This window comes from Bacillus rossius, chromosome 5, assembly GCF_032445375.1.
Source record: "Bacillus rossius redtenbacheri isolate Brsri chromosome 5, Brsri_v3, whole genome shotgun sequence".
In the NCBI taxonomy this organism is placed as follows: Eukaryota; Metazoa; Arthropoda; class Insecta; order Phasmatodea; family Bacillidae; genus Bacillus; species Bacillus rossius.
Window position 1 is genome coordinate 54,260,733 of NC_086333.1, and position 13,793 is coordinate 54,274,525.

The window sequence follows — 13,793 nt, forward strand, 5'->3', positions numbered from 1 at the left end:
CCTGCCAATACCCAGATTTTAGGTCGAGGGAAGAAAATATCTTGGCGTTACCCAGGCCTGAAAGTGTGTCGGCCATGTTCAGCAGGGGGGGTGGGGCATTAATTGTCACTCTATTGATAGGTTTGAAATTGACACAGAAGCGTAGTTTCCCGTCTTTTTTTTCTGCCAACACGACCTGGAAATTATACGGACTTTCGCTAGGCTCAATTATCCCGTCATGCAACATGTCCTGAACCTGGTCTAGGATGGTCTGTTTACCAACGTGGCCGTAGCTACCGGGTGGGATAAACATTGGCTCGTGAGGATGGGTCGGGATGGCATGCTCAGCTATGGTGGTACGTTTCAGCGGGTCCGCGGACGCAAACACATTACACTGATGATCGAGGACCTGCTGGATGGTAGCACGAAACTCGGGGGGAACTCCGTGCTGGAACTCGTCGAGACTGACCTGGTTTACTGCTGGTGGAGTAGGCTTACCCAGCCCGTGGATGGTCCGCCGCCCCTGGGTGCCGACGTGGACGCAGCCGGCCCGGATGTCGATGGCTGCGTGCTGCTCGTAGAGCCAGGGTAGCCCCAGAATGACGTCATCACGTAACTGCTCCACCACCAGCGCCGTCGTGACGGACCGTTGGTCCCGCACGTCCACCTCCAGCGTCGCGACGCCCTGGGTGTAGCAGGCGTCCCCCGTGGTAGCCAGCTGGAGTTGGCCCGGGTGGTACTTGAAGTTGTCACGGCCAATCACGCGTGCCGCCACACAGTTGTGGCTGGCGGCGGTGTCAACAAGCGCGTGGACTGCGCGCCCGTTGACAACCACCGGAATGCGCAACAGGTCGGCCTCCGCCGCTCCCACGTGACCCAGGAGAGGCCCCGCCGCCGTAGGTCTGTTGTTGTTAGGTGAGGCGGGGGAGGTGGGCTGTCTTAGCGCGCCGCCCCCTGCCGTCCGTTTCCCGACGGCTGCTGCGCCGCGAAGTCAGGCCGGAACTTGTTCCTCACCGGGCAGTTCTCGTGCCAATGGAACGTGCCTGGTGGACACGTGTGGCACTGAGGTGGTGGGCTGCCGCCGGTAGTCCGTCTCCGCCATGTCAGCTGCGCGTGGCCGCTCGGTCCGGGTTCGTCGCGCCTAGCTTGGTCTCGGGTGGGCGCCGTGTAGGGCACCAGCGTCTTGGTGTCGGCGGGCGTCGTGTCTTCCTGCTTGGTGCTCAGGGTGGCGTGGATCCTGGTCGGTCTGACAGCTCGTAGGTCCTGCTCTAAGACGCGCGCCTGTTGGACGAACTCCTCTGCCGGACGCCGCGTCATCGGGCGTAAATACGGGCGAAATTCCGGGCGCATCAGCTCAACTACCCGCTCCAGCACTCCGGTAGGTTCTTCTCCGGGAAACAGCCGCTTGTACAGACGTATTTTTTTCATGATAAACGCCTCCGCCGCCTCCGTCGCGCCTTGCTCGAGACAATACAGCTCCGTCCGCACTCTCATCTCTGTCTTCACGTCCGCGAATCTGGCCTCGAACAATCTCGCGAACTCGGTCCACGGCATGTCATACTCCTGGACGATCTGCCACCACGTCTTGGCGTCGCCTTTGAGCGCGGTGCTCACCCTGTTCGCCCACTCACACTCCGGCACTCCGTAGCGATTCAGGCGTTCCCGACACGCGTGTACAAATCTCCGCGGATCGTCGCTGGTTCTGCCCGCAAATTCCGGTAGCTCCACGTGTCCTATGAGAGGTACCCTGCTCCATGGTGTGTCGGCGGCGTCTCTCACCGGGCTGCGGCCTGACGGGCCCGCTATTCTCACGTGGTGGCACCACTGGCACGTGTACCACCCGTCTTGAAAGGAGATTATTTCGGACTTCGCGAAACACGCCGTGTGCTTGAACGCGCGACAGTTCCGGCACCAGCCTCCCTCCCGCGTCTTGCCCTCACACTCCGCATCCGTGCACTTCCCGTGTCCCGCCTCAAACTGATCCGCCCGTTCTGCCTGCTCGTGGTTCGGCTGCGCTTCATACTGTCCTACGCACACGCACGTGTCCGTCCACGAAGAAATCGCCGTCCCGCTCACCTGGCGCGGTCGCGCGCACATAACACAATATAAGCTATTCTTTTGAAACAACTCACTTGCCTTAATCGCGCCCGGATTTTTGTCAAGTCCGTGGTTGTCCGACATGGTCGTGTGGTGGTGAGGCCGGTCGATTGCCCCTCTTCCCTTCGCTACGCGACGCGACGCGGATGGCGGTACACACACACACTGACCTGGCCCGGCTGCTGTTGTCGCGAGGAATGCGGCCACCTGGCTGCTCGCAGCGAATTCCTGGAAGCGCGCGCCCGGCTGGTCACGTGGCCGGCGCGCCAGAGTCCCGCTATGCGCTCCGCGCGAACAATAGTTCCAGCGCAAACTTTAGTTCCGCGCGCTCCGCGTAACAACCGCCTATCTCACACGCTCGTACAGGTCTGGTTTTCGCGGAAGATGTAACTCGCCCCACGCTCTTGGGCGCCATTTGAGGGCTGATCGCGCATTGCCGGTGATTTCGAGATGTTAACTATGGGCGCCACCACGTGGAAGGGCACGTGGACCCGGCGGAGTCTCTCACTCAGGGCGTGACGTAGCCCAAGTGGGGACGAGTTACCAGCCCTTTCTATCCTAGCTACCCAGACCTGGCCCGCTCTAGGCGTCGGGCACGCCACACTCCTAGACTCACTCACCACGTGATTAAATAAGTACTCACTTTATATTTAATTCTCCAGATTTAATTTCACTAACACGTCTCTCTACACGCCCGTTACACGTTACACATTACACGGTTAAAAAGCCTGAGGCACGAATCGGTTTAGGTGAGGGCATGGTCCACACACGTGGCTATGCTGCAAAGTATACTTATTACACCGTGATGAAAAAAACTCGACTGAGACAATTAATTAATTAAACAGCCCGCTGGCCGAGAGCTGCCCCGAGGATGACGAGCGAAAGAGATTCAGAAATACTTAACGAGACAGAATTACTTGGTCAGTGCAGAACAAAGGTTGAGGTCCCCGGGGTGCTGGCGCGTCTGCTCTCGGTCAGTGATGAAGATGGACTGGGCTGAGCTCATCGCTCGCAGGTGGCAACATGGCGCCCTTCGCGCCAACACAATTACCGTTACTATATTCTACGATTCCGTGCCCCGGCGAAAGTTGAGTAAATTACAGATAAACATTAAAAATATATAAAAATTACTGACAATGGAAAGTTCGTTACTATTTACTTATTTAATGACAATTTATGTAAAAGCATTCCTACCCTCGTCCAAGTCCGTGCCTGTTCGGGTCCGCCCGGGCAACGTCTATAGTTATTTAAGGTATGTAACCTATTTAAATTAAAGAAACACAAGTAAACTACACAGCACTGGGGCGAAGATGGATGAAAACAACAAAAAGGCTTACAATTAATATTAACATAGCAATTTTAGGGATCGCCGCACTGCTTCTAAGCGCCCTCTTGTGGTAGTTCGTGGCGCGCAATTCAAACACACGACTACGTACATGGCGGTACAAATGCCGGGGAAGGGGAGAGGAATGTTGAGGAAACGGAGACTGACTAGGCTCATGGGGCGTAGCCCCGGCTGACGTCAAATTAAAACTATTTGTTTCCTACGATACTTTTTTCAAAACCGAACTTGGATTTTTTTATAGTTGTTATACCCAAAATAATTATTTGAAGTAAGATTATTGGAAAATATTCGTATTGTGATAATTGTGCCATTCATTAAACAGATCTATGATGACAGTTATAATTATAAGAATAAGACTGCTTAGCATGATGAAATTACATAATTTTTGTGATATCAGTTGATTACATTAGATTTAGGTAATACAAGTAGCTTAAATAATGTAAGTTACAAGAGAATTTTCATTGACATCATTTGATAATTATGAACTCTAGTAAGACTGAACATAAACTATTATTACTAATATAAAGATTAAACTGTAACTAGTTACACTGCTATATTTTCATTGTTAATTTTATTCGTAATTGTTGCTTCATTATAAGTATTATAACGGAGTAAATAAAGATAATATCCTAAGAAATAAAGTCTTCTTTTATCAAGTTTATGACACACTCACTTAAACATCTTTTATACTGTTGAATTTGGAACAAAAAAAATCACTTGGATGTGACCAATCCATTGGAATCCAGCAGAATTGATGGAGATCTGGCTGGATCCAACCAGATTAAAATTGGTGCCGGATTGCAATCCCTCCTCGTAATTATAATACAGTGTGTGTTTTAGTTATTCAAATAATAATTCCTGACAAATAATAACCCATGTCAAACTAAAGTGTGAAAAGCATTATGGCAACAAAAATATTTAGTTACCAGCTAAAACAATACTCACATAACACTGTTTAACAATACTGATTTGCACAAGTAATTAAAAAAATTTGTAAATGAAAAAAAAACACATTTTCTTGCAAAGATGGCATGTGGCGCGGTGCACAACAATGAGCTCAAACCCCGTTATGTTGCCCTCTGCTCAAATACTCCCTAAAGTCAGGGGAGAGGGGTCGTCAGGCGCAGGCAGGTCCCTACCGCCGCGACCCGCCTATCCCTGCAGCATGGCAGGGTTCAACCTGAGCCGCACGCCGCCACGTGGAGCCCGCTCAAGGCTGCTCCAGCGATCACCGCCCGCGCCAACGGCCCCGGAGTGTGGATAGCGCGACGTCCACCCCCACGAAACAACCGCGCACATGAAAGTTCACAAGATTGCAAGTGTGCAAGAGCACAATTATGCAAGTGAGCAAGTATGCTGCGTCTCTTCTACGGATACAATAACTTCTACACATACCTAGCTATTTCCCCATATGTGATTGTAATTTTCGCAATGCTCGTAAATTGTTGGCCCCTCAGCAAAGAGGTTTCACTTAAAAAAACTTATTCAAAGCATTTCTCATGTTAAATTAACAGAAGTTAAATTATTCAGTAGCACTAAATAAATGTAATCTAATACAATTTTACAAAAACAAATTTGACTGAACAAGTCAGGTGTAGGCTGAAGTAGACTGTTATGACTAGTTGATTATTATATGGTTCTGGGGGTTACCCCATAGGACCACCCCTGAATGTGCCTTATTCCCTACATGTACGGCCACGTGGTCGCTCCCGAAAAAGACATGTTACATTAAAATGGATCTGATAACGTGGGATATCCTTTTCAAAATTACTGCACCCTAACTGCAACAAAACAGTAACTGTTTGTTACTGGATGTATCAAGTTGCTGCAACCAAATTGTTCTACTGTTGAGGGTAACCACTTCTACGCCTGTTCAGGTGGTGGCCCAGAAGGTGAGAGCGGGCAGAATTACAAAGTTTAATAACAGGTTCCATCAACATAAAATTTTTAAGCTATGCATAGAAAAACAGTTCATAATTATTTAAGTAAAAAAGTTACAAAACTAGGGAATTTACAATTTTTTATAAAATAAACAAATGAAAAACAATGTTACAATTTAAATAAATTTATAGTTTTTATGTAAATTATTTTCCAATTAATATAAAACATATTTTTTTCTCTTAAGATCTACTTTTTTTTTTACATGAAATTTAATTACAGCTTATAAAGTGCAGTTTTTTTAAAGATTAAAAAAAAAATTTACCAGCCCTTGACGTATTTTGCTGGGCTACATTCACTGCACTGCAAATTTAGGGTGCAAAAGGTATGACCCACGCTAATATAGTACTGTGACAATATTCTAGTTTCAGTCATTTCAGGTAAAACAGCTTTCCAAGGAGCATTCACAATTTTTAACCCAGCCATAACATACAGACATTAAAGGCCCTGTCTTTTTGAAAACATTTTTGGCTACATATTCCTAAGGATCTAGAGAACCACAGATCCAGGGGTGCAACAACAGGGGGGGCAAGGGTATTTTGCCCCCCCCCCCCCCCCCTCTGAAACTTTGAAGTGGGGGCAAACGGGGGCAAAGAAAGTGCTGTGTAATCTATTTTTAGATAATAAAACTGCTTAGCACCATTTTCCACCTTGAAATACAAATTTTCCCAGGGGAGGACCCAATAGGAGGGATCGATGATTCTTTATAAAAAGGTATATTGCCCCCCCCCCCCCCTTTGGAAATTTAGTTGTTGCGCCCCTGCACAGATCAATTTGCAGATAGCAACAAGAAAACAGTAGAGCGGCGACAAGAATTAGGACACTCTTTCGTGAGTCTTGGCTACACTATTAAAGCATAACATAAATTTACGTAACTACCTGCCGCCGCATTACTGTACAGGCTGGCTAAATTAACCTGTCCTTATAGTTGAAACCATGAAAACATTCGTTAGATTACATGTGAAAAATTAATAAATTACTATACTTGATACAAGTAGTAGCAAGACCCTGCAATTCTTCTATGCACAAAGTCTTTTCAACAAGCTCAGTTTTTATTTAATTGAAAAAATGTGCAGGTTGAGTGTCATAACAAAGATACGTTAAACAGTTGAAGTCCAAAAAAATTCTATGTTAGATGAAGGCAAATACCTATTCTGGTTGGTTGAAAAGGCTTTGTTTAATGTAAGATTCCCAGGTACACACAAGCACATAGTTAATATGGCACTGTAATTATTCTATATCAACGCATCCAAGTTTATCCCTTGATTCTGATGGAATGATCCTTAATATAGTGATCCTGTGGTAACTACCTGATGATTGCTTTTTTTTTAATTTTACTATGTCGACATACCCATTTTATTGTCCTGTGATTATCTATGTATCCTCATGGGTATTCTTGTTTTTCATGTTTGTTTGTAATCTGACGTGGTCACTGCAGTATGTGCACACTCCCCTAACGTTAGCTGCTTGCAGATGCGCTTACCTGCCGTGGTGACTCCCCTCAGGTTCAGCTTGCCTGCTCTTTGTGCCGATGGTGTGGAGAGTCCATGTAATTGTGACCACGTTGTCTTTGTCTGTATGTGTCATGCCCACCCCAAAAAAGTCCTCGAAACTTTGGTGGGCACATAATACACATAGATATAGCTATATAAAAATAAATAATAAATAACTAACAAAAACTCAAATATCACAATACAAACACGTTATGTCAAAGGTCTTGTGGAAATTTTTTCTTTCAGATAATTTAGTATCATAATTCCTTGTTGTATCAAAAGTTTATTTCATGTCCAGGATCTTTCGACGTACTAAACTAAAACAGCAAGCATCATTTACCACAGGGTACATGTATACAGGATCAACGGATAAATCTTGAGTCTGGGATATGGAACTTTTACCAATCATATCCTTTTATGTACATTCAACTGCAAAAATAATAATTATGTTGTAGCGGTGACTGTCCTTTATTGCGTATCGAGTTCAAACAATCTTACTAACGTGTCAATTTCTGGGACAGTCCTAAGATTCTTGTAGTGTCGCCGGAGTTACGGGCCTACGCGTTCGTAGCCCAATGTCGCTTACTACATAATTATAATTGTGAAGTGTAATCTTGCTCAGGATTCTAGTGTATGTTAGGGTTTGTTTTTATAATCATCGCATCGTGTCCAAAGGGAATGACCTTACCGGGTAGTAAAATCGTGAGCCGCCACTGAATGAGTGGTCGCGCGTGTGACGATTTGTTTCGGGACAACCGTTACGGCCAAGACGCGCAGCACTATGTATAGGGCTGTGCCGTAATAAATTAATAAGAAATCAGCCGGTATTTCCTATCTCCAAATAAAAATTTTTATATATATTTTTTGGTAATCGTAGTTTCAAATAACAAACACTTTCAACTGCTTACGGTATTTTATTTTAATTTTTGAAGTCATACTTCTTTAGGCACGTTATGAAAAAATGATGAGAGTGAAATTTTAAGATGCATCACTGTAACACAATATTAACAGGTTGAAGCTGCCCGCTAAACCGCTCATTAAGTCACGAAAAAAGCTACCAACAAAATAGAAATAGAACCTCTATTAGTCGCGCATGTTGGCACGCTCGTCGCCTCTGATCACTGTTTTCATATTTGTAATATTTATACACATGTTCCTAGTTTCTACATTCACAACACGTGTTTTAGTTTCATACAAGTGCGAATTATATATGTCCTAATAAATTATATTCAGTAGTGATTTAAATTGAATATTTTGATTTATATTATTTACTATTCGTAAATATTAATTAAAAAAAATTGTGCCTTTATACTTTTTCAAGTGCTCCGATATAATTGAGGTTAACTATCCGTATGTATTATTTATTGATATAAATTAAATATTATTTAATATAATTAATACTAAATATTATTTAATTATTAATGTTAAATATTTATTATTGGCCATTTAATATTTACAAAATAAAGATATAAATTTAATAAAACTTTTTATAAAAAATTTGTGATAAAAATTAATATTGAACATTAAATTAAAATATTAAACTTAATATTTATTATTAAATTGAATAAATAATAAATATTTATAAAAATAAATGAACAAATTTAATGAAAACTTTTTGACAAAAATTAAAAGTAAATAATAAATTAAGAAAATAATAAATAATTAAATTAAATTTTTAAATTTATTATTTCATTGATTTATTTTCTTTTAAAATATTAAATAATCAATAATAAATATTTAAAATTAAGAATCTTATAATATTTAGTACAAATTATGTCATATATATTTATTATTCTCTAAATTTTATTTATTTAATTTTGCAAATTTAAACTGAACTTTATTGACTGTGTTGACTATCTTTTTTCAGCCCTTTTATTGTTTTATTGTAATTAACTATATGCAATTAAAAACTATTTTTTAATGATGCCAAAGAAGTATAACTTCCTACGCGCGTACATAAGTACACGCACCCATTATTTTAAGATAAAATAAAATTGGATATGTTACACAGAACAATTGCTCCCGGAAACCAAATTCCTCAAATGTTTTACTTTATTTTCAAAATAAAATCTATTTTAGTAATGAATATACAGTTATGCATCACAAACACATCCAATTCTTTTATTTATGTTAAAATATAACTGGATAGCAATACAAAACAATTACCAGGTAATCTCTATAACGTGATACCGGCAATTGAGGAAGTTAAATACGGGGAAGGGGGAGGGCAAGATAGGGAACGTGAATCGTCATAGGAGTAGAGAATGAAAGAAAATAATTCAGGGCTTTCTCATACATATGGATTAGTGTAGTTTTTCATGTACTGGTATTAATGTAGGTATCAAAATATTCTTGGTATCATGAAGTAGAGTTGAGTTCCACCCCATGTACTCTATTTGGCAATACCGTAATTTAAATCTTTAAATGTGTGAAAAATATAGAACTTTTTTTTCTTCTTGGTATTGTATAGTACAGTTCTGCCCGGTGTACGCTATTTGGCAATACCTGTATTTAAATGGTAAATATGTAGTTGGGCGGTATTTGCGAAAAAAAATTTTTAAAATCCGAAAATACCTTTATTAGATGCTCTTCAACTTTCTCTTTTCATTAAAAGTGGCGGAGGTAAGAAATTCCAAATACTTTAGGAGATATCAAATTTTTAAATTTCATCATATGTAGTTGAGCGGTATTTGCGAAAAAAAATTTTAAAAATCCGAAAATACCTTTATTATATACTCTTCAACTTCCTCTTTTCATTCAAAGTGGCGGAGATAAGAAATTCCAAATACTTTAGGAGATATCGAATTTTTTAATTTTGCAATACAAGACCTGTGGAACCATTTGAGCGACGCCATTTTTGTTATTTTGCCGTGTGTTTGTGAATACGTGAATCGTCAATGCGTAATTAATAAAATGGTTAAAATGGTTGATTAGGTCAGGTCAGTTACATTATTAATACTTTCAAACTAAGCCGACATTAAAAATAATGTGAATTAATTTTAATTATTCTTTAGTTTTAAATTATTTATAATGTAACTGACCTTACCTAACAAACCCGTAACAAAGGATGCACAGTAACAACTCACGTAAATTTTTTTTGTTATTACAATTTGGAACGTTAAAAACTCACAGAATGTAACACGATAATGATAAACGAATTCCCAGAACGACTACAACATCTAATGATCAAATGGCGTGGATGACAGTTGTAATTACACATCGTTTTGAACAATAAATGAATAAATAATCACCTATTGGTTCATTTGAATTTTGGCCAATCACACAACTATCACGTGATGACATTCTCCAATGAAAAAAATTCATACTCGTAAACGTAAAACGTAAACAAGAAACAATGGCGAAGCCGCATTAATGCACATTATTGTGATGAAATTTAAAAATTCGATATCTCCTAAAGTATTTGGAATTTCTTATCTCCGCCGCTTTTAATGAAAACAGGAAGTTGAAGAGCATATAATGAAGGTATTTTCGGATTTTTAACATTTTTTTTCGCAAATACCGCTGAACTACATATGATGAAATTTAAAAATTCGATATCTCCTAAAGTATTTTGAATTTCTTATCTCCGCCGGTTGTTTTAAAAAGAGGAAGTGAAAGAGCATCTAATAAAGGTATTTTCGGATTTTTAAATTTTTTTTTCGCAAATACCGCCCAACTACATATTTACCATTTAAATCTCTGTATTAAAAATTAAAAAAAATATATATATATATTTGTTTGGTATTGTGAAGTAGAGTATAGACCCACCCAGTCTACTCTATTTTGCGATAGCAGTGTTTCATTTTGTTAAAAATATGAAACATATTATCCAAATGGCAATACTGGTATTTAGTTGGTGAAAAAATAAATTTCAAAAATATGTGTTATTGGTATCGTAATATGAAATACAGCAGGAGCCTTATATTATAGTCAACAATATCGGAAAACAATAATTTTGAGAAAACGACAAACAAACAATATGGAATAAAATGTTCCCAGCCCAAAACCCGCATATTACAGCACTTGTCCCGAACAATTACCAAAAATCCATTTTCTAATTTTTGTTTGCCTTCGTATCGATGCACCCCAGTGGTCAATATTTACCATTACGTTCAAAAATTCTCAACAGTTTAAACATGTTTACAACAGTAAAAAAAACAGCCTTATAGTACTATATTCATTGTAAAATCTTTAACCTAACGTTTTATTAAATCAGTTGTATCTGCCCAGACTTGACGAGTTCTTGCACAGTTTTATACTGCATGATATGCTGCGAACCCTCTTCAAGATCTATCTCTTCGTCCCTGTTTTCCACATCACCTTCCACGACCACACCTGAGACATTTTGCTTCGACCGGAGGAACACGAAGCTCGAGATATTCGGTTTGACCGACATTTTAGCCTTGTCACAGTTCTGCATGTTTGTTGGCATGTGTCGCAGGGCAAGCTGCCGGAAATGACTCTCTACGCTGGCTAGAAAATCCGTAGCAAATCTGAATTCGGCCGGAGACAGGTAAGAATCGTCCGAATTACGTTTACTGTCCTCTTCCAGAATGTGCGCCGTAAACAGTTCAATTTTCTCCAGGCGTATACGCAAGTAACTGGTGATGACGTAGCGGATGCGGTCGAGCTCCATGCGGTGCACGACCACCCTGAAGTCGGTCTTGTTCAGTCGGTTCAGGTTCTCCTCCATCTGACTTATCTGCTCCATCATGCAGTCCACTAGATCGGTCCGATGCTGAAGCAGCTCTGGACTGAACTTCTCGTTCAACCATGCCTCTTCCAGGGCCGCAAGAACTTTCTCTGCAGTTACCAGCTCCTCATCGCTTAAGGCCGTATCGCTATCACCGTCCATAGTTCGTAAATCGTTAATTACTTCCATGATAAACTAAAGTGCACAACGTAGCTCAACTTTATGTTTACAAACACAAAAGTTTGCGCGCGCTAACATTTAGCATGTAGCCAACAAACACACTGTAAACTTTTGTCACGTGGATATCTTCCATTATATCATCGAAGTTAATTCTCTCTGGAATTAAAACGCCACCTTGGATTCAGTCTATTTAACACTTGACACAGAACAATGCCAATATTATTAAAAATAAAGTTGTGTTTTTTTTACTGAAAACATATGTTATAATTATTGAGTTCCATGGAATGAACTATAGCACCTCAGAATAAAGATTTGATATAATATATTATATTAAATAATTTTGAGCTGTTTTGACTACCTAAAGTTATAATTACTTAATTGACTGCTGTTTACAAATATTCTTGAGCGGGATATGCATGAAGTTCAAACCTATGCCTATCAACTAACTTTATAAATAAAAATTGAAAATGACTTAAAATTATTTTTAATTATTTGTCCAAACGAAAATAATACAATTCAAAAACACGAATTCGATTCCCTTTGTAGCAGTTACAGCCTATTTGTATAGTTAGTCTGTGTATACCTATCACATTTTTTCATTTGCAATTTATGGTACATAATTTATCTGAAATTTTAATCATAAATATTATTAATATTTTATGACAGAATGTGCCAGTGTCAATTCTCACGAAAAGCAACCTCCCATGGGAAGGTGAGTTGGCGACCATTCTACCTGTGTGTGGCTTACCGAGGGACTTCACCTATGCTAGAGATCGATGCTATGCAACCTAGCCTGAACTCTCTCTCTTACCCATGTATTGCGAACTTGTGAGTACCTACACCCCTAGCTAGGCTAGACACTCTCTTGTGTAGAAACTCAAAGGGACAGAATAACGAATGGGTGAAAACAGTACTCACACTTCAGGCAGTTGTCGCATCCAGCTTTAATACAGTGCCTACATGTACTTACAAGTGCAACTGCACAAACACTATGAATATAATGGTAATTTGGATATCAACACCCCAAAAGGATGTGGCCAGCATCCTGGCATGCTAGTAATTTACTTGATAGAGAAAGGCCGGAGTCGGCGTTCATATTGCTACGGCGCAGGGGAAGACCCAGGATTGACTTCGTGTCCTGGGGGGCAGGCGGTAGTATTGACCTAGTATAATACCTGTTTATTACTTCAGTAGTCATATTACCCAGTGCATATTTTAACCTTCTGGAGGGGGGGAATAAATGTCCCATCTAAATCTGCCACTGCTGCGGTGTACCCTATGCCAGCATACTCTGCAGTGTAGGGCAAAAGAAATAATGAAGAGAGGTTTGGCCCCCTACTTAAAAAGCACACTGCATCCTCTATATATAATAAAAGAGAATAAAACATTACTTAAAAGGACTACAGTGACATCGTACAGCCGAAGGCCACCCCAAAGCCCGACCTGCACCCGCCAGTACTCGGCTCCGCTAACGGAAAGCACCCCTAGCCATGGCCCACCCGAGTCAAGTGAGCGGACCGCAGCCCCAAGGTAGAGAATAGCAAACCATTTCTAATTACGCATGCAATGCACTCACCGTGCCTACAAAATTCCCCACGCAATAATAACGTAATCAAAAACAATCAAAAGTCCCTAATTAATAAAGTGCGACGTAGGAGTGCCCGGCTCACTCACGTGTAGTTTTCCGCTAAAACAGCTGTGAGTGCAACCCTTGCGGCCTTCAGCTTAATTTCAGTAGGTAAACGTGTGACGTAATTCAAACCACCCCAAATTAGCATTATCGTTCGCCACTGGAGTAGTTTTCAAGAAACAGACAGTCTCCAGCTTGACTCTAATATTCAAACTTATTTTAGACAAACTTATTAAATGTCATTTCTATAACATATATAGATATTAGATTAATCATTATGTTTTATTATGTGAATTTAGAGCCACTTAAATTTAATTAATTAAATATATTTTTACGAATAACGGAACTTTAGAAACTCTGGCGCGACAGGGAGCTTACCCCTCCCCTCGCGCCAGGGCTGCACGCCAGTACAGCGCGACTCGCGGACCGGGACGGACG

General features: G+C 40.9%; 1 protein-coding gene across 1 annotated transcript; it reads right to left on the reverse strand.

Moving 5' to 3' along the window:
* Nucleotides 1-10,717: 10,717 nt before the first annotated feature.
* LOC134532375 (DNA replication complex GINS protein SLD5) lies at nt 10,718-11,806 on the reverse strand. The gene has a single exon (XM_063368812.1). The coding sequence runs from the start codon at nt 11,732-11,734 to the stop codon at nt 11,060-11,062; it is 675 nt and encodes a 224-aa protein (XP_063224882.1). The 5' UTR covers nt 11,735-11,806; the 3' UTR covers nt 10,718-11,059.
* Between the last annotated feature and the right edge of the window lie 1,987 nt (nt 11,807-13,793).